This window comes from Hylobates moloch, unplaced genomic scaffold (genome assembly GCF_009828535.3).
Source record: "Hylobates moloch isolate HMO894 unplaced genomic scaffold, HMol_V3 SCAFFOLD_17, whole genome shotgun sequence".
Taxonomy (NCBI): domain Eukaryota; kingdom Metazoa; phylum Chordata; class Mammalia; order Primates; family Hylobatidae; genus Hylobates; species Hylobates moloch.
The window spans coordinates 82,148,656-82,172,960 of NW_026652292.1; the positions used below are offsets into that span (position 1 = coordinate 82,148,656).

At 62.0% G+C, this 24,305-nt stretch overlaps 2 protein-coding genes across 2 annotated transcripts in view; one reads left to right on the forward strand and one right to left on the reverse strand.

Moving 5' to 3' along the window:
- The window catches only part of POLN (DNA polymerase nu), a 170,014-nt gene extending 157,927 nt beyond the window's left edge, over positions 1-12,087 (forward strand). The window contains exons 21-25 of the mRNA XM_032135450.2: positions 2,891-3,001; positions 3,591-3,669; positions 8,566-8,633; positions 11,069-11,130; positions 11,815-12,087. Of these exons, the coding sequence (XP_031991341.1) occupies positions 2,891-3,001; positions 3,591-3,669; positions 8,566-8,633; positions 11,069-11,130; positions 11,815-12,000 (506 nt within the window). The 3' untranslated portion in view covers positions 12,001-12,087. The remainder of the gene's footprint in view (positions 1-2,890; positions 3,002-3,590; positions 3,670-8,565; positions 8,634-11,068; positions 11,131-11,814) is intronic.
- A 2,879-nt stretch (positions 12,088-14,966) lies between these two features.
- Positions 14,967-24,305, reverse strand: NAT8L (N-acetyltransferase 8 like). Its single transcript, XM_032135453.2, has 3 exons — positions 24,139-24,305; positions 22,866-23,030; positions 14,967-20,309 (listed from the first exon to the last, which is right to left on the reverse strand). The coding sequence occupies exons 1-3, from the start codon at positions 24,215-24,217 to the stop codon at positions 19,942-19,944; spliced, it is 612 nt and encodes a 203-aa protein (XP_031991344.1). The 5' UTR covers positions 24,218-24,305; the 3' UTR covers positions 14,967-19,941.

A 24,305-nucleotide genomic window follows, 5' to 3' on the forward strand; every position in this document is an offset into this window, starting at 1 on the left:
AAGCCCCGTGAGCTCCGGGCAGCCCTGCTACAGGCTCCTTGTTGGTCTGACAGCAGACAGGCAGGTGGGCAGCATCTGTGTCACAGCCCACGCTAGCCCAGAAGGGGAGCCTCCACAGCGCCTGAGACACAAGCCACTTGCTCCCATGGAGCTTACAGTCCTTGGGGGACATGGTAAACCCATAAGCATCCAGACAAGGACAGGAAGGTGGCGTCCAGGCGTGAGAGGAACAGAGCCGCAGCAGAGGCCCCAAGGGAGCTGTGCCAGCCTCCACCTCATGGAGCTGGCGACCTGAGCAGAGACAGGGCCAGGAGGAGTGCCAGCATGGGCAGGTGGGCCACAGAACAGGTAGGGCTGGGTAAGCCCAGACCATGCATGACACTCCACAGAGAAAGAACCCGAGCTTTGTCCTTCAAAAATGATTCCAGTCACGATGTGGGAAAGAGATTTGAGATGCAGTCAAAGCCACCCCTGAGAATAGTCTAGAAGCATGCAGGCATTAATACAGTAACTGAGGAGGGGTGGAGAGAGAATGGCAGGTAAGAGATGTCAAGGAAGCATCAAAAGCTCAGGAGCCACCTGGGATCTCAGATGCCCCTCTGGCCACAGCCCTCAGGGGTCAGTGCTCTCCACAGGGCACTTGGCTGCCCCGGCTGGAGCAGACTCACTCGTGCTGGCCGTCCCAAGGCCCTGGGAGAGGCCCTGCAATGTGCTCATGTCGTTCTACATTTTGTAAACATGCCAAAAGCAAAGTGTTTCAGCTTCATTCGGCTAGGACTGCTGCCTCCACCGCTCTTTCTCCACCACACACCTTTCTATGCCAGGTGGCATCAGTGGGGCCGCAGCCGGTTGAGCTGGCAGCTCATTTAATGCGGATTTTCCTGCCGGTGTTCCTGTGGCCCCCGGCTTTCTCTCTGTGTGGTGTGGTGCTAGCCATCCTGGCACAGGAGTGGCTTCCAGGAGCATTGGTGCCATGTGAGCATCACCACAAAGGGCCAGGGCCGGAGGGCGTCTCGAGTATGAACAGGAGCTACAGGCACTGGCACTGGAAGCACTGGGTGGAGGAGAAATGAGGTTTGAAATGTATGGAGTCAGGAGACCTCTGCCTTAGGCCACAAGGGAGTCACTGGCTTCAGGGTTTGCACCCACCATGAAGAACCAGAAAACCGGGCAAAATATCTGGAGCAGCCGTTTCCAACACTAGATAGTGGGTAGCGTATTACTCTTGTCTCTGAAAGAAAAGAGGCAAATGAGCTGAGTCCTAAGAATGCCCTGTGTCTGGAGGCACAGCCCACATGTGGAGGGGGAGCCAAGCAGACTGCAGAGTGCTCTCGATGAGTGGAGGAGACATGGATCCAGACTTGGGAGGCAGATGCAGCTGGATTTTGCAAGCCAGAGTGTCAGAGAGGAGGGAGCTAGAGAGAGAGAGCGCTTTGTAAATCTTCAAGGAGTTCCCCCTTGTGTCTGTTTTTGAACACTAAGATATGCATACATTGAGTGAAACACTGCAGGACTCGGCACAAAAACTGCTGGGAGCAGTAATCTGGATGATTCCAGAGCTCACATGGCACTAGGAGATGTTTGAGTTCTGACCATCCAGAACAGAGAGTCCTTGTTAGACACCTGGGATATTCAGCAGAGGCCTCAGAAGGGCCACACTTCAGAGGCAGCTCTAGACTAGCCCTAGATTACGGCTATTCCAAATCCACTCTAACAGAGCTTAGAAGCAAACCTCAAAAGGATCAAGATGATTGACAAGTAACTTAAGCCTGCCAAAACACCCTCAAAAGGAAGACAGCACACCCCAGCATTCAACAACATAAAATTCACAATGCCCAGCATCCGGTCAAAAGTCACTAGACCAACAAAGCACCAGGAGCTGAAAGGGACCAAGTCAGAGCAGAAGATCTCTCGTGTCCTCACTGCCAGTCCCTCTTAAGAATCTTGTATATTGCCTGGCATGTAGTAGGTACTCAATCCCTTGTCACTTTCATGATTATTATAGATGTGGGAAATTCTTCTCATCCTCAGTCACAAGTGGAGGATTTATTTCCCACCCACATCTAGTTAAAGCAGAAGTCCTCACTGGTCAGGAATATAGTGAGCTAACACAGTGTGTTTGTGTTCATTTTCTTTAAAAGAGCCCCCAAATTGAATACACTTCAGGCCACTCAAGATTGGATCTGCCCAGTGCAGGGTCTGGACCTGACTCATCCCCCTCCTTGAGGATGTGGGCTGACCACTTTCTCCTCCATCCCACACAGTCCAGAGTTACTCCTGGGCCCAAGGCCTCCACATGGCTTTGCAAAAGCTGCCCTCCCTCGTCCTATGTGAGATCCAGGTGCAGCTGGAAACCAGGAGAGTGCAGAGCTGAGAGTGCAGAGTGTGGCCAGGGGCAGTGGCTCCCCACTGTAATCTCAGCGCTTTGGAGGCTGAGGCAGGTGGATCACCTGAGGTCAGGAGTTCAAGACCAGCCTGGCCAACTTGGTGGAACCCCATCTCTACTACAAATACAAAAAATTAGCTGGGCATGGTGGCAGGTGCTTGTAATCCCAGCTACTCAGGAGGCTGAGGCAGGAGAATTGCTTAAACCCAGAAGGAGGAGGCTGCAGTGAGCCGAGATCGCACCACTGCACTCCAGCCTAGGTGACAGAGTCTCACTCTGTCTCAAAAAAAAAAAAAAAAGCGCAGAGTGCCCAGCAGCAGACCCTCATTTTCCCACTGCAGAGCCCACTTGCCCCCGCGATAGACCCGAAGGGCCCAGGAGAGGCTCGGAGTCTGCACTGCAGTGCGGCTGTCCCTCTGGGGCCTCTGGACCTGGCCCGAGGGAGCTGCACCTGCTGTGGTGCCTGTTTCTGTCCCTCATCTGCTTTTGCTGTGTGTGACTCAGGCTATGTGGTGTCCATCATGGGCAGAAGGAGACCCCTGCCAAGGATTCACGCTCATGACCAGCAACTCCGGGCACAAGCAGAGCGACAGGCAGTGAACTTCGTGGTGCAAGGTACCAGAAGCCTTTTACCTGTAGTTCTGTGTCCATTTGCTTCTTGGGTTTTAGCAGCTGCAGGGCTGGGTGGCACCCACCGATCACTGTTGTGGTATTTCCTGCTCATCACAAACCTCCTTGCAGGAGCTTACACTACCCATGTCCTGCCTGGCAGTTACTGTTATGGGGCGTGACGGGACATGGTCATCTTTGTAGCTAGGATGATTCCCGCAAGAGCTGGGCCCAGGCATTACGGTTCCCCATATCTCTGCGGTGGGAAACTGAGGCTTCAAGGGTTTAGCAGACCTGGAGCTCAGTTCCTTGGCACTTGGCCTAGGCCCTTCCATCCTCCCTATGCATGCCTGGCAGGGGTGAGGCCTCCGGGAATAAGGCACCCAAAACCCAGGTGCCCTGCAGAAGCAAGAGGGCGGGAGGAGCAAGGACGAAGTGTCTGCCTGCAGTCGTCTGTGGCCCTGGCACTCAGACAGCTCAGAGCCAGCACCTCTGTGTGGAGGCACCATGAGAGCTGTGGCAATGGTGCAAAATGCTGAGTGCACCATGAACTGCGTGCCATGGGACCTCAAGACAGCACCCACGTGCCCCATAGGCTCCGCTGCTGACCTCTGCAAGCTGGCCATGATCCATGTCTTCACTGCAGTGGCTGCTTCCCGCACCTTGACAGCCAGGTCAGTGGGTGGTGGTCTCCCAGGGTTTGGATGGGAGGATTAGTGTTCTGTGGGAAGACCCCCTGGGGGCTCGCGATTCTGACTGCTTACCATCTGTTTATCGGGCCCCCATCCCCTCCCGAGGCTCTCAGCCCATGGAACGCCCTGGGAGCTACTCACAGCAGGCATGCAGACAACAACTATCCATCCACCCGTGTGGGGCGCAGATGAGGCCTCTCCAGACAGAAATGCTGTCTCCCCTAGACCCCTCCTCCTCAGGGTGTCTGCACAGCACAGGGGCACCCCTTGGGGCTGCCCACCCCAGAGGCAGGCGAACCCTTCAGCCCCTTGAGCAGGACCCTGGGGACTCCAAACTGCCCCCACTCCTACCTGCTGCTGCCACCAATGCCAGGCAGTGTGCCCCATGTCCAGCTCTGGCTGCAGCCCCGAGCCCAGAGCCAACATTCAGACGTGCCTTGGTGGTGGGGGCTCTGCTGTGGCTGCCCCCCAGGACACAGCTCTCTCAGGCCTCTGTTCCTGCCTCAGTTATTCCCCCAGGGCACATACCTCAAGAGTGTGGGTGGCCAGGGGACAAGCAGCCCTCGCCCAGCCACCTCCCCCTTGCCAGCCAAGGCCTGGGGGTGCTGCAAGTGGTGACCCAGACACCTCCTCTCCTCATTCTCCTTGTGCGGGATCCCCTCAGGAGTCCCGGAGCCCCTTCTGGGAGCTAACCTGCCTCAGCCCCCCGCAGTGTCAGCCCTCGAAGGGCGTCTCGCCCTCTGACGTACCATGAACGTTTTCCTACCCCCACCCTAAGAGCCCTCAAGCTCTTGGCGCCAGTCCCGTGGGGGCAGCCTCTGCAGACCAGGGTGCACCTGCCACTGCAGATGCATCCAGGAGGGGAGCCCAGGGTGGGCTGAGGCGGAGGCTTCTAGAAGATGTGGCTCAGGCCTCCCCAGTGTGCACGCCCCTGCCTTTGGGTTGTGGGTCCTGCCTACAGGTGGCCGCTCTTTTCCATCTGAGCTTTTACAACTTTCTCTTGGCTTTTGATGTTATTTTACATTCTCAAGGCATGATTTTTTGCCTTATCAGAGATCCCTCATCTCTCTTTAAAAGTGGCCTCCTGATGTCTTCACGAACTCCCTCCTGTCACTGTGGCTTTCAAGCCTGTGCCCTTCCAGTGATTTCTGCGACTTTGTGCAGAACTGTGTCCCCAGCAATGGCCCTGCCCAGGCCAGGGTGTGACGCCCAGCAACGGAGAGGAGGGGGTAGTCCCTAAGTCCACCGAATCCCAGCTGGCTCCTCCCCTTGCAGCCCCTCTAGGTACTTCCTCTGGCCCACAATCACCCAAAACCTTCAGGAAAAAGAAGCCCAGAAGGAGGCCGAAGCTCAGGCTGTCATCCCAGAGAGGGAGGATACCTGAGACCTCACGGGGTCTAAGCCCCGCCCCAGCCACAGGGTCTAAGCACTGCCCCAGCCACAGGGTCTAAGCACTGCCCCAGCCACAGGGTCTAAGCACTGCCCCAGGGGTTCTGCTTACAGCTTCACTGGGCTGTGGGCTCTCAGTGCTGCTTTCTGCAGTAACTGAAGTGGTCAGGAGGCAGGAGTGGGGCATTCGAAGATTCACTCTTGGCTGGGCACGGTGGCTCACGCCTGTAATCCTAGCACTTTGGGAGGCCCAGGTGGGTGGATCATCTGAGGTCAGGAGTTTGAGACCAACCTGGCCAACATGGCAAATGTCGTCTCTACTAAAAATACAAAAATTAGCCAGGTGTGGTGGCGCACACCTGTAATCCCAGCTACTCAGGAGGCTGAGGCAGGAGGATCGCATGAACCCAGGAGGTGGAGGTTGCAGTGAGCCGAGATCGCACCACTGCACTCCAGCCTGGGCGACAGCGAGACTCTGTCTAACAAAAAAAAAAAAAAGAAGAAGAAGATTCATCTGGCCACCCCAAGGGTCTGCCCAGGTGGGCTGGGGCCACAGGATGGTACACATTCACCACCTGCAGTCCCTGTAACAGGGAAATGGCGTTCATTCGTGCCTCTTGCTGCAGATCCTAAAAAGACCAGAGAGGTCAGGCTCAGAGCAGGAGGCCGGTGGCCAGTGTTCATAGGCCTCTGTGCCATGGCTCGGCTGTCCTGTCTGTCTCTTCTGATGCAGGCCCTTTATGAAAAGGCCTTCCTGGGTTTCAGAACGTGTCAGTGCTGTGACGGTCCTTCCCCTGGGCCTTCTCAAGGCGGGTCTGCGTGAGGCCACCATGCGCCCACTCTCAGGATGAGTCCACAGAGCAGTTCAGCAGGGCTGGGGCCATCCCTTGCAAGGGAGCTGCCCCTGCAGGCTCCAGACAGGCAATGCAGTGAGGCTCTTCTGGAACATTCTCCTACTGGTGCAGTGATCTCAGGCCATCCAGATGCAGAACACGGCAGCTCTGTGGCCGACCCCTCTCAGGAACGGGGATGAGAAGTTGCACCAGAGGTCCAGTCCCTTCCGGAACACAACAGGATCCAAGGCCCTGCATTCATCCACCCCACACGGAGACGACAACAGACGTCCTTCTTCTTTCACCTGTGCCCCATTTCCCAGTTAGAAGCACGGTCATGTCTCAGTGGCTGCAAGAATGATGTGTGAGTGACTGACAACTACACCTATTCTTAGGTTTCTGCCACACCAGCAGCTCAGAATTTCACAATGTAATTTCAAGAAGTGTGAAAACTGCTTCTGCTAAATCTGGAAAAAGTTACAAGTGCCTTTTCTGAGGTTTCTGCCCATTTGAAAAGTAAGTCCTCTTGGGAGACAAAGACTTCTGCCCGAGGCCTTGAAGTTAGTTTAAGACAAGCTTGCTGGTGCTGACAGCCTGGGGCTCTGTCTCCTCTCTGACTTCTGGAAGGGCAGTGCCCACGGCCCCTAGCCAGAGGCTGCACATAAAGCATAGGGCCCACCTCCCCCTCCCTGGGGGCAGCCTGCTTGAGGGTGTGAGCACCACCGTACCGCTGTCTGGGCTCACGTAGTGTCTTGTGGATGTACACCCAGGAGGATGTGCACTTGGTCATCAGGGACACAGGCCCAAGCTACAGCAGCTCAGACTCCAGAAAGCAGATTTTTCTGCCATCATGAGAAGTCCAGAGAACAGTGGTTGCTTTGTTTCAGAGGCTCAAAGCAGCAGGACCAAAGTCCCTCTGGCTCCCTGGCCATTCCCTCCTGGTGCTATGATGGAGGTTGCTGCTCCAGCCCTCACACCTTGCAGGCAAAAGGAGAAAGTAGTGGCGGTCAGAAGAGCATCTGCCCCTGGCAGCCCTTTACAGTCAGCCCTTTGAAGAGCCTTCCCTTTTAGGAGCTTTCCTGGAGTCTCCTTTTCCATCCCACTCCTTACCTCGCTCCCTGCTAAGGAAAAAAAAAAAAAAAAAAAAGCCTCCTTGGAAGTTGAAGGGAATGCAGTCCTGGGCCACCCTGCCTGAGAGACAGCCTGGGAAATGTCCTTTGTAGCTGAGGACACAGCCCCATCTCCACCCCACCCAGCAACAAAGGGGCCAACATGAAGAAAGAGAGGAAGGGCAGATTGGGGCAGATCACCGGAAATCTCTGTTGCAAAGTCCGCATTCCCTGTGGAAAGTGCCAGCACAGCCCACCTGTACCCTGGGGCTTGAAGGCTGCCCCTCATCCCAGCTGGGGCTCTCCGTCACATGCCCGTGACTACTGCCCGGCGAGGGCTCCCATGCAGCCCAGCTCCCTAGGGCCCTGGGCCCACTGTGCCCATCTGTGCCAGCCAAGGACAGGCAGCAGGGGCGAAGATAGGACATGACCCCTGCCCCTGAAGGCTCGATCCAGGAGACAGAGCCAAGGTCACACAGAGGATAGAGCGTGTGGGACCCCCTGACACTCCATCCTTCCCAGCAGCTCATCCTGTGAGTTACCCACACCGCACGTCCCCTCCCGAGGGCACAAGGTGAGCTGCCTGTGTCCACCCGACAGGAGAGGCTGGCAGTAGGTCTGGGGGCAGCAGGCCTCAGCAGGGGTCTCACATCACCAAGATTGGAGGCATCATCTGTCCAAGGTGTGTCACCCATTTCCAAGGAGCATGTGGAGCTGCAGCGCCCTGGCCGAATCCAGCCCCGGCGGGGTCTGTGTGGCCAGCGTGATGCGGGCCCTTAAGAGATGATCGCCCGGAGCCATGACCCATCCGCCTTGTGCATGCTTGCACTTGCACTTGAATCTGTAAGCCCCGCCCCAGCGACCTGCCCCTGGCAGTGCATTTCCCCTGAATCTCCTCCACTCGGGTCCCACTTGCTCTCCCTGCTGACGCCCTGGGAGGGGCACCTGAGGGGCTCCATGAAGGAGGCCGGGGAAGGGTGGGGCTTGGCTGGGGCCTGGCTGGGGCTGTCTGGATGCTCACCAAAGCGAGGTCTCCGAGAAGCCCTGAGGGCACAAGAACCTGTGATGTTGTTCGAGGCTTGGCCCATGTCAGGGCCCCCATAACAGTTCACGAGGGGCTGTTTTTCCAGCCCTGCCCAGACTTCAGATGGGACCAACCTGCGTGGGGCGGACACAGGGCGCCCAGCCCCTCCTGCTGGTTGTGCCACCTGCTTCCTCACAGCTGACCAGTCACTTCCAACCAGCCTGTCTCCCTATTGCCCCTTCTCCCAGCTCCCCAGAGCTGTCCTGGTGACAGTGGGTGACCTCAGGCAGTGGTGCCCATGGGCTGGGTCCTCACCATGCCTCACGGAACCACGTCCTCTCGGGCCGCAGTGCCAGAACCACCTTTCAGAAACCTTGGGGATGGGCCCCCCCCTCTGCATGCGCCCCTGAGCCCCCACCTCACAGTCTTGGCCTCCCAGGGTGACTCCTTCCCTCCCTGCCAGGCTGGTGGCCTCCGCCCCACAGTCCTGGCCTCCCAGGGTGACTCCTTCCCTCCCTGCCAGGCTGGTGGCCCAGATCCATGATGAGCTGCTATTTGAAGTGGAAGATCCGCAGATCCCGGAGTGTGCAGGTAGCCTGGGGCAACACAGGGTTGCTTGGACGTCACAGACAGCTAAGAGGAGGCTCCATGCCCCATGGGCACAGCCCAGGAAAGCCCCCCAGCTGTCTTCCCTTTTGTGGCCCCTGCCCCACCTCATGCTGCTGTGTCACCTGGGTCCTGGCAGGCAGAGGGGCCAGCCTGGGTTTGGGGACCCTTGAAAGGCCCAAGTGGGCTCCACCCTGGGCCACCAGCCCCTCAGAGAGCTCCAAGTGTTCTAGCTGACTGGAAGTCCGGACAGCAGCTGCAGACACCCAAGGCTGCTTTGTCTGAGGCCCAAGGCCTCTATGTCTTGGGAGTCTAGAAAGATGGGGAGTGGGCACTGGGGCCACCTGGGCTGACTGGGGGCTGCGGAGCTGGCAGCAGGTGTTCTTGTTGGGGTGTTGGAGTCACTGAGGCCCCCTAGGCTCAGCACAGACTTCAGGCCTGGGTCCCATCCTGTCCCACAGGCCACCCCTCTCTGCTGAGCTACACGGCCCATAGATGAGTGAGCTCAGGCAGAATCACCGCCAGCGGTCAGCCCAAGGGGTTCTTTCTCTCTCCCTTGGGAGGGCCAGGACCTCCCCACAGCACCCAGCCACTGGTCCCATGGAGGCTCCCATTCTGGCCTCACAGGGGAGAGGTGAGAGCAGGTGCCCATGTGGACCTGTGCCCCCAGTTCTCCAGGCCAGGTCTGTAAACAGCCGGAGCAGCTTCACGCGTTGGGAGAAGAGGCACGGGGGCGTCAGGGCTGGAAGCTTCAGGCACCAACTCTCAAGTGGTGGTCATCATGCCCTCCTGACCCCACCCTCTCCAGGCCTTACTCTTAGGGGTGTGAGGCTCCCATCCGTGGGGCCCACCCAGCCTGCTCCATCCTAAAGCAGGGCTCTGCCACTTGAAAACTGTGTCCAGCCACTCATTTGAAAACACACCCATCTTACGTGACCATTTAACAAGTATAACGTGTGCTCAGCTGTAGGTTAAAAAAGGAAAGAAAACGTTCTCAAACGGCCTTGTTCCCGGGAGCAGCTTCCTCCAGCTGGCCTGGCAGCTCCTGAGGCAGGCTGCAGCCTGTGCACTGCTTTCTCAGGAGCACTCGGGGCCAGGGACTGCAGGGCCTGGGGAACTGGGGGTCAGGTGGGGCCTGCACCATCCCTGAAGGGCTGGGGGTCAGGTCATGTCTCCCAGGCGGCATGTAGCGCCCAGCATCTCTGCCCTGCCTGCCCTCCCGAGGGCCCCACAGGGAGCGCCCCAGCTGAGTGCCAACTCAGTCCCACGCTTGCTGCCCCTCTCTGAGCAGCAGTTGCTTGGGATCACGCGCTCAGTCAACAGCACCACCCCACCAGGCACAGAAGAGGGACCAGTTCTCTGCACACTCAGGGTAGCCCCAGCCAGCATGAGGAGCCAATGGTCCAGCTTGGCCTGGGCTGGCTCTCCAGCCTTGCCCCCATAAGAAGGTCCCCAGGGAGGCCCAGGTGCTTCTGCAGGGCTCCCCACCATGCACGTGGGCCGTGTGCCCACCTGCTGGCCGACAGCTCCCTGCAGACAGTGACCAGCTCCTGCACAGAAGACATTGAGGGTCACAGAGCTTGGGTGGCCACTGGCCCTGATCAGAACACACCAGGGACAGGTCCCCAGGGAGACCCTCGCTCTGCTGGGGCCATTAGGGCTGGAAAGTAAGGTGGCGCCCACCACGGCTTGGGGCTCCTGCCGCCATCTTTGCATTGCGGTGTGACACAGCACAAAAGGACTGAACGAATGGTTTATCCAGGGGCTCGAGGGTTCAGAGCAAGCCCTGAGAAAGCCTGAGCTTGCGGGTCCCGCCCCCGGCCCCTGCCCAGGCCTTCCCTTTCGTAGGGCTCTGAGCCCCACTGCTGCATGGTGATCCAGGCCCCCACAACGGGGCCAGCCTGCCCATGGCACAAAGCCACTGTTGCCTCAAACTTCACTGGGCAGTAGTGGGAATGGGGGGTTCTTGTGTGCCTGGTGGCTCTGGCTGGTGGGGGCTCCCTGTGTCTCCCCCATCCTCCCAGCCCCAGTGGCTCTGGAACAGAGCTGGCATGACGCCTGCCCCACCCCACAGCCCCCAGCTGGGGTGAGCAGAGCCGGAGGGGTAGGGGTGAGGGCCAGTGCAGCGTGGTGGGCCAGGCCAGGAGGAGGGGCTGCAGTGAGGGCCAAGGCGCCTGCGAGAGGTATCCTGGACTGTGGACAGGGCCAGGGGGAGCTGGACTCAGCCTCAGGGGCTGGGCACTCAGGGGCTGCTTGTGGGCATTAAGGTCCCACAGCTGGTTCAGGTGACCGGGTGGACACAGGAAACAAGGGGGCTCAGGGGCTGGGGCAGGACTCGGGCCTGAGAGTTCTCTTGTCTTCAGCTCCCAGGCCCCAAGGCCAAGAGACCAGCCGGGCCTCCTCTCTCTTCCGCATTCTAGCTCTCGTCAGGAGGACCATGGAGTCCTTGGAACAGGTGCAGGCATTGGAGCTGCAGCTTCAGGTGAGGGGACACCTAACCCTGCCCGGTCTCCCGGAGCCCAGGGTGAGGGGAGGCCAGCACTCCCAGGGCAGAAGACCCAGGCCAAAGGGTGCAGCCCCAGCCCCGAGATGGCCTTGGCCCCGAGATGGCCACTCCACAGCAGGCACAGCAGTGGAGGCTGGGCGGTCCCTGAAGCCCAGGAAGCCCCACCCGACTCCGCTCACTTCAGTGAACAGGGACGGCAGCCAGGGCTGGACCCCTCCCTCCCTGTCAAGAGCTGTGAAGGTTTGGTCCACTCAAGGTCAGGGATCCCCGGGAGGGCTCTCCTGGCCTCTAGGAGCCACCAATCCTCCCGGGGCAGGACCCTGAGGGGCAAGCACAGGATGCCCCAGGACACACCCACCTGCCCAAGGGCACCTTGTCTACCGGCCGTAGCCTACCCACTGGCACAGAGGCCCTGGCGGGTGGGGGAACCTCCGCCAAGATCGAGGTGTCGTGACTGGGAGGTGGATGTGGCATAAGCCTGTTATTGGGCGAGTGTGGTGAGTGTGCATGTGTATGCACATGTGTGCGTGTGGCTGTCTGATCATGTGTCTGGATGTGTGCACCTGTGTGCTATAGGCCCTGTTCCCCTGTGTGGGGTCTGGGAGGTGGCTGGGGGTGGCTGGCCCAGGCCTGGGGCTCACCTCTGGCTGCCACCTGCAGGTACCCCTCAAGGTGAGCCTGAGTGTCGGCCGCTCATGGGGACACCTGGTGCCACTGCAGGAGGCCTGGGGCCCTCCGCCAGGCCCATGTCGCACTGAGTCTCCCAGCAACAGCCTGGCTACCCCCGGGTCCCCTGTCAGCACCCACCCCCCAGCCCCGCATTTTTCGCCTTCATTTTGTCTGTAGCCCCAGGCAACAGTGGGAGGAGAGAACTGGTTTCCAACAGTCCATTGTGTGGCCTTCCCCAAGGTCACCAGCTCTGTACGCCCCAGGACGCATTAACCCTTTGGGGCTGGGGTGGCCCGTCATCCCCTGGAGTAAATGCCTGTACAAAGCCCTCCTCATCCTTGTCTGAGTGAATTCTTCCTGTGAGTGGGAAGTGCCCCGTCCACAATCCCCAGCCACTTGGCAGGGGCAGGGCTGAGTGCCCCCAGTTGGGAGTGACCCAGGCTGGGTCTGGGCCAGACACTCCAGAGTGTGTAGGCACTCCCGGCTCCCTCTCCCATGGATTCCAGGGGAGGGGGCTCCCTCGTGGCTCAGCAGCTGCTCCCCCCTGGCAGGTGTCCAAGAAGCCACCAGCTCTGATGCCCTATGGTGTCACCCCCTGCTGGCTCCCTTCCCTTTAGGAAGCCGTGGCCCAGGGCATGCACCGTCCTCCCAGGCCAGCCCAGCGTGCAGCCCTGTACTGAGATGGAGAGAACACAGCCTCCCCGCAGGCACTGAGGCCCCTGGAGCTTGTGTTCCCGACTGATGCCTCAGGAGGACCAGAGGGGCCCCTCTATGAGAAGACCTGCCCACCCACTGCAGGCCTCTGCCGTGGATGCAGCCTAGGGGCCACCGAGGACCCGCGGGCGTCTGGGATCATGTGCTCTCAGGCCACAAGGTCTCTCCCATGAGCCTCCTGCAGGCTAGTGACCAGTGGCTGCAAACAGGCCGGCTCCCCTGAGACAGCCAGTGCTCCAAGCAGCCCCTCCAGACTCTTCCCGTCCCACGTGCCCCTCTGCCTTCCCTCATGCACAGTGGCCTCACTGCCAGCCCAGCAGGACACCTGTGACTCGCCTCCACCTCACAGCAGGCTGCGACAGAGGCACCAATACCATCGCCCCTTTGCATGTGAGGAAACTGAGGCACCAAAAGGTCACAGGGCTCAAAAGTGCGCCAGCCAGGATTTCAGCCGCATCCTCACCCTGTACCATGGTTCCCTGTCTCTGTGGTGGCCCCTGGAAAGGTGCTCCCGGGGTCCTGCTTTCAGGCCACCCCCCACCCTGGTACCTCAGCCCCTCCCATGTACTTCCTTACCCAGGTCTGGGTCTGGGCTCCAAGAGCGCCCCTTCAAGTGGGGCACAGGGCCCCCTGCACCCTTCAGAGTTGTCACCTCTGGCTGCCACCCACTGAGCGGCCAGCACTCAGGCTCACCATCAAGGTGCTGGCTGCTCGTGGGGACACCTGGTGCCACTGCAGGAGGCCGGCGGGGGGTGAGTATATGGGGTGCAGATGGTACTGTGGGTTTGAGCAGTGGGCTCCCACCACCGTGTGTGCCACCCTGCCCTCTTTCAAATGGTGGCTGTGTCACCCACGCGGCTTGCCTGTGCCCATTGAACATGGCTCATCTTTTCTGGGTGACCTGGGTCATCACAATGAATTGGTCAGGACCTCGCTGCTGTGGTCTGCGGGTGCTGGAAGTCCGTTCCTTCTTCCCTTCAATTAGGCAGCATTTGCCTGACAGCGTGTGCGGTGCTGGGGAGGCAGGGACAGCTGGGTCCAGATCACAGTCCTGCTGGTATGCCACACCAGCCTCACCCCTCTTGGTGCTTCCTGCCCCCTGGGGGAGCCAGATGCCCATACTGTGGCTCAAGGAAGCATTTGGTTTCTCCCCAGGAAGAGGACACCCACTCTGGCCGAGACGGCCTGATTTTCTCCTGGCTTCAAAAACATTTTCACCGCCTCCCATGTGTGTGGGTCCTGGGTGGCCGGGCCTGCTCCCAGTGTGATGGGACGTCCCAGTGATCCAGGGAGCTGCCTGTAGCCACTGCTGGGCCCTCCTGCCAGCACAGTGCTGCCCCTGCCTGCGTTCCTGGGCAGCACTCTGAGCCCAAACAGGCCCCGCCAGGCCTTGATGTACCCACCGCACCCAGGCCTCCATCCTGCCGCAGTTTCAGTGGGATGTCCCATATGGGCTTTGCTGTTCGTAACCCCTTGCCATTGGAAAGATACTCGCAGCCTGGGGTTCCTTCAGGGTCCTGGCTGGAGGGCCTGGCAGCACGGGTTGGGAGGGTGGGAAAGGCAGAAGCCGGGCCAAGGAAACCCTACCAGGAAAGCGGCCCAGGGGACTGGGCTGTGGAGCTGGGGGACCTCCAGACTCCAGGAGTTCCTCTGCCAAAAAGACTGGCATCCTGACGGGGACCTGCCAGGGCAGGGATCTGTGTCCACCCCATGTCTGTCTGTGAGACTCCCCCCAACACCCTGCTTCCCACCACAGCCCTGAGCTGCAGCACCCTCGGCCTGGACTCCAGACCTGGTATCCTTCCTCACAGACTCTGGGGGTCCACCCCCATCCTGGTGGGCTCTAATGCCCACTCGCCTCACACTCTCCCTCAGCACTGCTGTTCCTCCGAGGGGCCAGGCAGGCAGGCACCAGGGCTGCCAGGGCAAGGGCCAACATAACCACTGGAACTGGGAACCCCAGACCCAGGAGGACACGGCAGCAGGGCCTGGTCCCACTGGGGTGGCAAAAATGGGGTGGGGGCAAGGGCTGGGGGACAAGCTCTCTGCCAGGAGTTAGAGTGCCCAGGGTCAAGCACAGAGCTGAGGGAGGGCAGGGCCCAGGAGCTGCTCTGGGGGATCCCAGGCCTGAGAGTGAATGGGCAGGGCCCACCCAGCTGGGTGCCTGCTGGGGGAGGGGCCTCAGCCCATGGGGCCACCAAGCCCCCCTGCCCCACCTCCTAGATTACACTCCCTCCAGGGGGCAGTGCTGGCTGCAAGGCAGCCTGGCCGGGTGTAGGGGAGCCGAGGTGGGGAAAGGGGGTGGCCAGGGGAGAAGAGGGAGGCGACGGGGGCCAAACTGGGCAACCAAGGGTGGGGGCCCACATCCCTGAAAGCTAGCCCTGCCACACAGTGGGCAGGAAGCGCCTCAAGAGAGCACGGGAGCCAGGTGCCTTCAACTCTGGTTTTATTGAAAAACAGCAGCATTGGGGGCCATTCAGGGGAGGGGCGCACACCCACCCCAGGCCCCCGCAGCCCCTCTCCTCAGAACTCGCTCGCCCCCACTCTGGGGGCTGTTTTGGCACATCTGGGGCCTCAGAACAATCTGCCCCCGCTGTGGGCTCACAGTACAGTTTCGGGAACAAACAGCAGCAGGTGAACCCCACCCCCTGTGCTCCCCAAGCCTGGCCTCCCTGGACCTGCCCTGGAGCTGCCCAGGCCCTCCACCCAGGCCCTGCCCCACTGAGGGGCAAGAGGGGCCAGGGAGGCTCGGGCCGGGGCCGGGGGCCCAGCAGGGAAGCCGTGGGCAGGATCTGCTTCCCCAGGCACTGCCAGCCCACCACCGCCGGGTACCTGCACAGCCACATATATGCAAGTACACACACAGGCACTCACACACATGCATGCTCATGCAACACACATGTACACTCTACATGTACAGCTCACATATACATCCATACACCTGTGCATGCTCACCCACACACCAGCCACAGACAAGTACTGATACGCATACATGCCCACACACACACAAGTACACACACGCACACCATATGCATACATATGCACTCATACATTCATACATATGTGCCCCCAGAGAAGTACACAAGAACATGTACATCACACATGCATACGTGCTCATGCATACACAGACATTCATATACACGTACATGCTTATGCATACCCAAGACACAAACACATGTACACTCACACATGTGCACACACACCTACATCCATACACGTGCTCACACATGTACACAATAAATGCACATGTACACCTTACACACATGTACTCACATGCACATGTATGCTCACGCGTGTACATGCTTATGCACCTACAACATGCACTCACACGTGCACACGCTCACACATGCACACGCTCACACATGCTCACACTACACATATCCAAGAACCCACTTGCACACACACACATGCTCAAACACGTGCACATGCACACACACAGCTACACCCCTCCTTTAAAATGGCTAATTATTGCTGTTTTAAAAAAAATACATCCAACAATGGTATGTCCGGCTCGCCCTCCTTCACCCCGCTGTGGCCCCGGGAGGCATCGTGCCACCTCTGGGAGCACAGCAGCCGTGGCGCCGAGGAGTAAGCGGATCCCAGGGTCTGCCAAGTCTGGAACTCAAACCCCAAGTGTCAGCTCTGTGGCCATCAGCCCGGGAACACAGGCCTGTGGCCAAACAGAAGCAGCTTCCAAACAGACACAAGCAAGTCAGCAGGCAATACAGGGTGCGCGGCTGCAGTGCCAGCCCATGGGGGATGGCAGTGGGCTCCCTCGGCGCAGGGGCAACTGTCCCACCATCCCTCGGGCACTGACAGGAAGGTGGCCCCACGAGGGCCCACACAGCCCCCTGCCTGGCGGGGCAACCACCTTTGGCCCCCACAAAGCCCAGGCGCCAGCAGAGCCCAGGAACCCAAGTTCCTGGCCTCAGGCCACAGGCACAGCCCTAGGTGCCCTGGGGCAGGCGGGCCTCTCAGAGGGGAGCCAGGTCCTTATGGCCCACAGAGCTTCCCTCAGCACCTGCCACACAGCCAGGAAGCTCAGGGCGTCCCCAGCCCGTCCCCTGTAGGGCCTGCAGCCTTCTGCCATCTTTGAGAAGGACACCCAGAGCAGGAGAGGGGTGGCCCTAGGACCTCGTGGCCTCAGGCCTGCTGTCCACAGGGCCTCCCAGGCCCAGCTTTCCCCCAGGGCCAGCCATCCACCCCTCAGGCCAGACTGACCCAGCCCTCGGCCCCTCCCTCCGGGGGCAGCTTCTCAGCTGCTGCCCAGCCCCAAGGCATGACACCAGCCGGAAGCAAGGCTGGGCATGGGGTGGAGGAAGGAGAAGGAGATGCCGCCATGGCTGCGGGGCTCAACTCCCTACACTCAGGAGCCCTTCCGGGGGCCAGACCGCAGCTTCAGCACAAGCAGGCCTCCCACTCTCAGGGGCCAGGTCTGCAGCGACTCACACCTGGGCAGTGGCAGCTGCCCGGGGCCACCCCACCCCCGGCACAGCAAGACCTGTGGCTCTGGGCAGTGCGGGGCATCCCGAGGCGCCTCAGCCCTCACTTGCCCGGTGCCTCTCGTCAGGCCTGCACTGCATGTCCTCCTTCGCCCAGCTCTGGCCCCGGGCACTGTCAGCCCCTCCTGCCTTCCACGCCCCCCACTCCAAAAACAGAGGCTTCCAAACACACAGAAATCCCAGGAGCCCCAGCCCCTTGGGCAGTGCCAGGCCCCAGCCTGGCTTTCCCCGGGCCTCACCACGCAGAGTCTGAGTGGTGGGTGCCCATGGGGAGTGGGCAGGGGGCCAGCACTCGGGGAAGCTGCATCAGCCACGTGACAGCAGGGCCCAGGAGGGCGCTTCAGAGGTAGAAGAAGTTACATCAGAGTTTCTACAAACGTATAAAATTCACGTCAGTGCACATGTGCAGAGCAGTGAGATCCTAGGCTGGAGGGATGAGGCGGGCCAGGGCAGGCCCACCCACCAGGGCACCCGGCCTCCAGCCCAGGGGGGAGGACACACCTGTCGCCCAGCGGCCTTCAAGGGCCCCACCAAGCTACACATTGGCCTGGCGAGGGTTCCGGGCAGCTCCGCCCCAGCCTGGCAGGCACACCAGTGACTCCGCTCACCTCAGGGGCGGCAGGGTTCTGCACACAACCACCCCGCACACCCTTCCTGCCATCTCTACCAAGTCCTGGCAGCAACAAAGAAAGGCCAAGCGTCCCACCACCCACAGGGCAGTGCAGCCAGGGAAGAGGTCACTCATGGGCACAGGTGCCACCAGAATGGGAGAAGGCTACACTGCCCAGGACTCTCAGAACCCCCAGGAAGGGGATCTGCTAGGATCAGTATAAAGGGGACACTGGCAGTCCCTGGGCCTCCAGGCCCCGCCCTGGCGTCGGTGGGCTCTAACAGCCACCCCCAAGCACCCTGCACCCCAGGAGCCCGAGGCTCCAAAGGCACAGGACCAAGGGAAGCTGGCGGCACCCAAACACGACACCCCCAAGACCTGACTCCACCTGGCCCGCCCTGCCCCTCCTGCCCCCAGCATGCCCCGCACAAACTGGGACCAGCCCCAAGCCAAACCCAAACCAAACCAAAAGAGGAAAAAGGCACAACTGTTTGTTTCCATTTTGCTAAAACACTTTACGTCTGTCTGTATATTCCAGATTAACAAAATCTGAGCTGCAAGAAAATAGGGTGCCGATTTCTGTACAGTCTACAAAACTCTCATCCCCGAGCGGGGTCCGGGCACCTCCAGGGAGGAATGTACAGGGGAGTGGAGTTTGTACAGTGCTCTGCACACCTCAATTGCTAATAGGACAAAAGGCCCTTGGACGCAGGGCTTCTCCGTCCCCTTGCTCGCTTCTGAAGCGCCTCGTGAGGACCATCCCTCCATGGCCCTGCACGTGGCCTTGGTGCCCGGGACCCAGTTCCATGGCCCACCCTGCCTGCCACGACCCCTCCCCAATTCCCCACACAAAGGGATCTGGGCAAGTGTTTATTCTTCTCCTGCCACCAAAGCCAGGTGCACCTCTAGGCTAAATGTGCAGCCTGTACCACCCTCCGCCTCTGTCTCCCCTTCCAGGCCACCCCCCCCGCCCCATCCAGGGCAGCCCCTGCCTGTGACCTCAGGAAGGGGAGACCAGGAGCATGGCCAGCGGGAGCCAAGGCGGCCACCCCTCTTCCCACCCAGCCCAAGGCAGCACCCTGCCCCTCCTCCCGGAGGCTGCGGACTCCCTTGCCCCCCACCCTGCCCACCCTGCAGGCCGGGGCTGGGAGGCGTGCTCCATGGCGGGAAATGACACCCAATCAGGGTTTCCCTCCAGGGTTCCAACAGCAAAATGCTCCACCCACCCGGCCACCCACCCCCATCACACTGGGCCAGAAACTGTGTCTTAGGGTACAAACTACCATTTTGTCCCAAGAATTAAAGTCATGCAGAGTGCTATTCTGTCTAAATAACTTATTAGAAAATGGGTTGGTTTCAGGCTGGGAGAAGCTGTAGGCTGGGCGCTGTTGGCAGCAGCCTGGGCTGGTAAGATTCACAGGGTGGACCGTCAGCCAGAGGCAGGAGGTCCCCGGGGACGTCTGGGAGAGGCCACCGCGAACCAGTGGGCACTGGGGAGAGAGGTCCCATGGACCCCCACCCCGGCTGTGCCACGGACGCCATGGGAGCCACCTGGGTGATGACACCAGTCAGCCCAGCCCAGGCAGGGGAGGAGCCGGAGCCAGAGAAAACGAGGACGTCAGAGCAAAGCAGGTGTGGACAGAGCTGGGCGGCGCAGGGCAGACCAGGCCCTCCAGGGGGCGGGGGCAGGGGTGGGGGCAGGGGCAGGGGCAGGCCCTCCCATGGCCAGCTCGGGGCCGGGGACAGGGGCGCTCACCAGCCCGGGTCTCTGGGTCCAGTCTGGGCAGGGCAGCAGGGCGGGGCTGTGTGCATGCGGCATGCTCGGCCGGGCCACACCCTCGGCATGCGCGGAGCAAAGCAGCGCCGTGGCCAGCTCGGGCCTCCACGGGCAGTGGCGCTGGGGCCGCAGGCGGGGCCGGAGCCTGGCCCCAGGCTCTGTTGCAGAGGTTCTGTGCTTGGTGAGCAAGGCTGGGCCTTCCCCAGTGGCGGCGGGCAGGGCAGCGTCGTGGACAGCCGCGGTGGTCCAAGATGCCACTCTTCAGGTGGCAAGCCGCCCGGGCAGGTGGGGAAGGGCGAGGGGCTGTGGCGACAAACAACCCACCCCCACCAAAGTGTCGCCGAAGAGCAACAGCCCCGCACCCCCCGGGAACCAGCCAGACAACCGCAGGATGTTGAAAAGGGGAAACCCAACACAAACGCCAAGTCAGCGTCGGAAAGCGGGCCGCGCCGGGCGGCGGGCAGGCGGGCAAGGCGGACAGGGCGGCCGGGGGGCGGGCGGGTGAGCGGTGGCGGTCACTCCTCGCGCAGCTGCAGGCGGTAGCGGTGGTAGCGGACCTGGAAGAAGAGGCGCTCAGCCAGCGAGAGGGTCATGCCAGGCAGCACGTAGTGGTCACTGGCGCCCATGTGTCTGAAGCCCAGCGACTCGTAGAGCTTGTGGGCGGCCACCTTGACGGCCGTCGTGCCCAGCACCACCGCGGAGTAGTTGTGCACCACGGCGAACTCCAGCACCTTCCGGCCCAGCGCCTTGGCGATGCCCTTGCCTCGAAAACGTGAGTCCACAGACATCCGCAGCAGCTCCACCGTGTTGTCCTCCTCATGGGCCCGCGCGGCCACAATGCCCACCACGTTGCCATCCAGCACGGCCACCCAGAAGCAGGAGCCTGCAGGGGACAGGGCGGTCAGGGATACCTGGTGAGGAAGGCTGGGGAGACCCCTCCACCTCTGGGGTGAGACAGGGCCAGGGGCTTGTAGGGGTCCCCTTGGCACTGCCCCCTCCAGCCGGACACCAAGCCAGGGCAGTGGGACACCCAATCCCGGCAGCCCCTGGGGCCTAGCTACCAGCTCTGCTGGAGCCAAGGGAGAAAGCCAGCCCAATACCTGTTACCCAAAAGGCCAACAGCCAGAACCCACTCAAGCCTGGAGGCTGCGTTGCTCAGAGTGGAGGTCAAAGGCCTGAGTCCCTCCTCTGAGACTAAGAGCTGAGGCAGGGTTTGCCCAGTCAGGCCCCTGACCTGCCCAGCTACTCCCAGACCAAATGCCTCGATGGCCTGGGCCACCCTGAACAGGCCATGGTACAGCCAAACTGCTGTGGCTCCTGGCCACCCAGAGTCACCCAGGCCATCACGGCAAACTCCAGCACCCACACCAAAGAGCTGCGAAGGGCAGGGGTCAGCAAAGTGCATCCAGAAGGCTCCCTGCAGCCCAGGAGGAGCTTTCCTATAAATCCAAGTGGGGGACAGGGGATGGCCCCTCTGGCCCCGGACTCTCCTGGCAGTGGGCCAAGTGGCCAGGCCACCACCCCATCCACGGCATGGCCCAATTCTTGGCTCAAGTCAGGCATGAAGCCAGGAGGTGGTGGTCATGGGGGAGGGGAACCGGCAGGGGAGGAGGAGAGGTGCAGGGGTAGGTGGGGGTGGTTGTGGGAGGGAACCTGCAGGCACCGGCCACAGGGGAAGCCCAGCCACCTCCAGCAGCCAAAGGCAGAGGTGGCACCCAGAGACCTCTCTGAAGACCAAGGGTTGGCCAGTGGAGGGCCACACAGCCTGCCTGTGGCCCCTCCAGCCTCCTCCTCAAGGAGGCTCTGCACCTGCCCCGAGCCCCGGGAAGCCCTCCCATCCCTCCCCATTGCCCCTCTGCACAGCCACCAGCCCGCTGGCTCCATGAGCAGGACCTCTGTCTCCTTCAGTGCTGGATGCTGAGGCCTGGCAAGTGGCTGAGGGGGTACTGAGGGCCCTTCAAGGAGAAGCAGCCCAGGGGGGAGCCACCGGGCACCGCTGCCAGCGCCACAGCCCCGAGCAGCTGGACCCTCCAAGCTCCGTGCAGCTCCAGGGTTCCCAGGGGGGCTGCCCCTCCTCGGCCCCCCGTCCTAGAGCCCCTGGGGTCTCCCACACCCAACCTCCCATCTCCCTACCCACACAGCCTCTCCACCTCCAAGGAGAGGATCCTGGACCAGTACCCCTCCCACCAGCTGGCCTGCCAACCACCCAGGGGTTCTGCCTCTACCCACCCAGGCAAGACCAGAGGTCAGGGCCATCCCAGGAGTAGCAACCCCAGCACCATGTGACCCTGGGCACACCTCACTCCTCCCAGGACTAGGTTTCCCCACGTGCACAAGCAGCTCCCAGGAATCCAGCATGGGCCGTCAGCAGCTATCCAGCCTCTGCCCTCGTGAGGTGTTCCTGCAGCCCTGCCAGCTACCCCTCCACTCCCTCACACCAGGGAGGCCACGGCCCAGAGGGAGCAGGGCCATGCCCCGTGTGCCCACCAGAGCCCCCTTTGTTGCTGTGGCCTCTGCTTCCTCGTGGCCCGTTTCCACTCCCAAGCAGAGGTTGGCCAGGGCTCAGGGGCTGCTCAGATGCTCTGTTTGGGTTTAGGAAAGGGTCAAGGAGAGCAGCAAGCGCCAAGGCCGTGGGGCGGGGGTGGAGCATGGCAGCCATTGATGCCAGACACTGTCCCTCCCCTGACACTGACTGGGCTCCTGACAGACCCTGCCCAACCCTTTGGGCCACCCTCTGTCCCTCTCATTGGCCTACAGACCCTCCAGGATCACAGAGAGCCTCCTACCCCAGAGAGCAGAGTCTTCACCCCTGCGGCATCCGGCATGGAGAACAGGTGTGGCTCAGGGGCTGGGGGCCAGCCCGAGGGAGGAGAGCAACCCCCAGCCCCCCTAGAGCCCAGACCCAGCTCCTCCAGCTACAGAAGGCCACAGGGGCTGGGACAAAACCCTCCAGCTAAGCAGCCCAGACATCAGACCAGAAGCGAAGGCCAAGGCTCAAGGTCAGGTCCCCTGCCCCCACCCCATCCTCTGTGCCCCAATAGGATCCCCGGCCCCTGCCACACAAGCCCTCTCCCCCCAGGGCCCTGGCACTGCAGGCAACCCCAGCCCCGCAAGGCACACCAGATGGGACCCACAGAGCCCAGCAGCCCTTGCCCCACCACAGCAGGCGCCAGGGAGATGCATCCAGAGCAGGGAACGGTGGAGCCACTGCGTCGCAGGGCCAGCTCAGGTCACTCAGCGGGCGGGAGGAGCCGGCTCTGCCTCCCCCAGCCCCGCTGACACCGGAGACCTCGGTCACCCAGAAGGCTCAGGTCACAGGGGCCCCGGCCCAGGCCCACCCACGCTGGCCCTCGCCCAGGCCTGCCCTGAGGTTGCTGGAGTGGGTGCCCCCGAGAGCTGTCTGGGGCGCAGGTCGGGGAGGGGCAGGAGCGGGACTCACCAGGCGGCTTCATGTAGTACTGCTCGATGTCCGCCATGTCCGTGTGCAGCGCGCACTCCAGGTAGGCGCGGATCACCTTGCGGCTGTAGTAGTAGCGCAGGCCCAGAAGCGCGGCCGGCACCAGGCACGTCAGCAGCAGCGAGCGGCTCAAGGCGAAGCACAGCGCTGCGGGCAGAGGGCGCGGGTCAGCGGCGCGGCGGGGGTCCCCAGGCCCCGGAAGACGCCACCCTGGCGAAGCCCGCTAGGGACGCCGCGCCCGGCCGCGCTCCGGGTGGAGGAGCCGGGGTCATCTCGGGTGCTTTCTACTTCTCCCTATTTCCAAGCTTCCTGCGGTAGAGACAGCCACCTCACCCACCCCCACCGCCTGGAACGAGCCTCGGCGGCTCTCTGAGCTTCCAAACACGGCAGGGCACCCTCGGGATGGCCGGACCAGGAAGAGCTCTGCTCACGCTGGCCTGCTGAAGCCAAGGTGGGCAGATCCTGCCAGGGAGCTGCCCCGCAGACCAGGCCCCGCGCGGGGGAGGGGGAGGGGGGAGGGGGGAGAGGGGGGTCCCACGTTCCAGCACCGGGCCCCAGGCCCCCCTCTTCCCAGAGCCCCAGCAAGAGCCCTTCCTGAACAGCGTCCGGGAGCTCTGAGGGCAGGGACAGGGCAGGGAGGCCCCACACTGCTTCCAGCCGCGTTTCGGCTGCCATGACCTTGGGGGAGTCGCGTCCTCCCCACGCGGCCTCAAGCTCCTCATCTGTAAAATGGGAGCGAACCCCCCACCCCGGCAGGAAGCTCCGAGGGGAAGGGCACCCAAAGACCCTGCAGGGGCCGCCCTCTGCGACCGCCCCGGCTGTGCCAGGCGCGCGCACCCCCCGCGTCGCCGGCTGTCTTCCCCTCATAAATTAGCACCGAGCGGGAGGCGGCCTCCCCCGCCCGCAGATTATATTTAGGCACTCGCCGGGGCCCAGCCGCGGCGGGCGCTACCTGCCCTGGCACCCGCCCCCACCCAGGATGCCCAGGAGGGGACAGGGGAGGCGGTGGGGGTGGGGGGATGCGCGGCGGGGACGCAGGTGCGGACCCCGGACCCTCCCCGGCTCCGGCCCGCTCGGGGCCCTGCGCCCATCCCCATGCCCCTGGCCAGCCCTGCGCGGGGCCCGGCGCGGCAGAAAGCGGAGGCTTCCCAGGCTGGTCCCCGGGAGCCGGGCGCGGGGTCCGCGTGGACGCCGGGGCGGGGGAGATCCGCGCCGGCCCAAGGGACTGCGGCAGCCGGGGGCCCGGCGCACTGACCCGCCAGCAGGGCGTAGAGCAGCTGCGCGCGCGGGTGCTGCCGCAGGCCGCGGAAGGCCGTGTTAGGGATGCGCTCCATGATGCCGTCGTAGAAGATGCGGCGCGCCGCCTCCTGCTCGGCCGCACGGAACTCGCGGATGCACACGCCGCGCCCCCCCGGCGGCCCC

Excerpts from the sequence above, each read along its gene's own strand:
- NAT8L (XM_032135453.2), bottom strand. The coding sequence starts at position 24,217 with ATGGAGCGCATCCCTAACACGGCCTTCCGCGGCCTGCGGCAGCACCCG. Across the intron at positions 23,031-24,138 it reads GCTCTACGCCCTGCTGGCGG|CGCTGTGCTTCGCCTTGAGC; the intron begins GTCAGTGCGCCG and ends CTCTGCCCGCAG. Across the intron at positions 20,310-22,865 it reads GTACTACATGAAGCCGCCTG|GCTCCTGCTTCTGGGTGGCC; the intron begins GTGAGTCCCGCT and ends TGTCCCCTGCAG.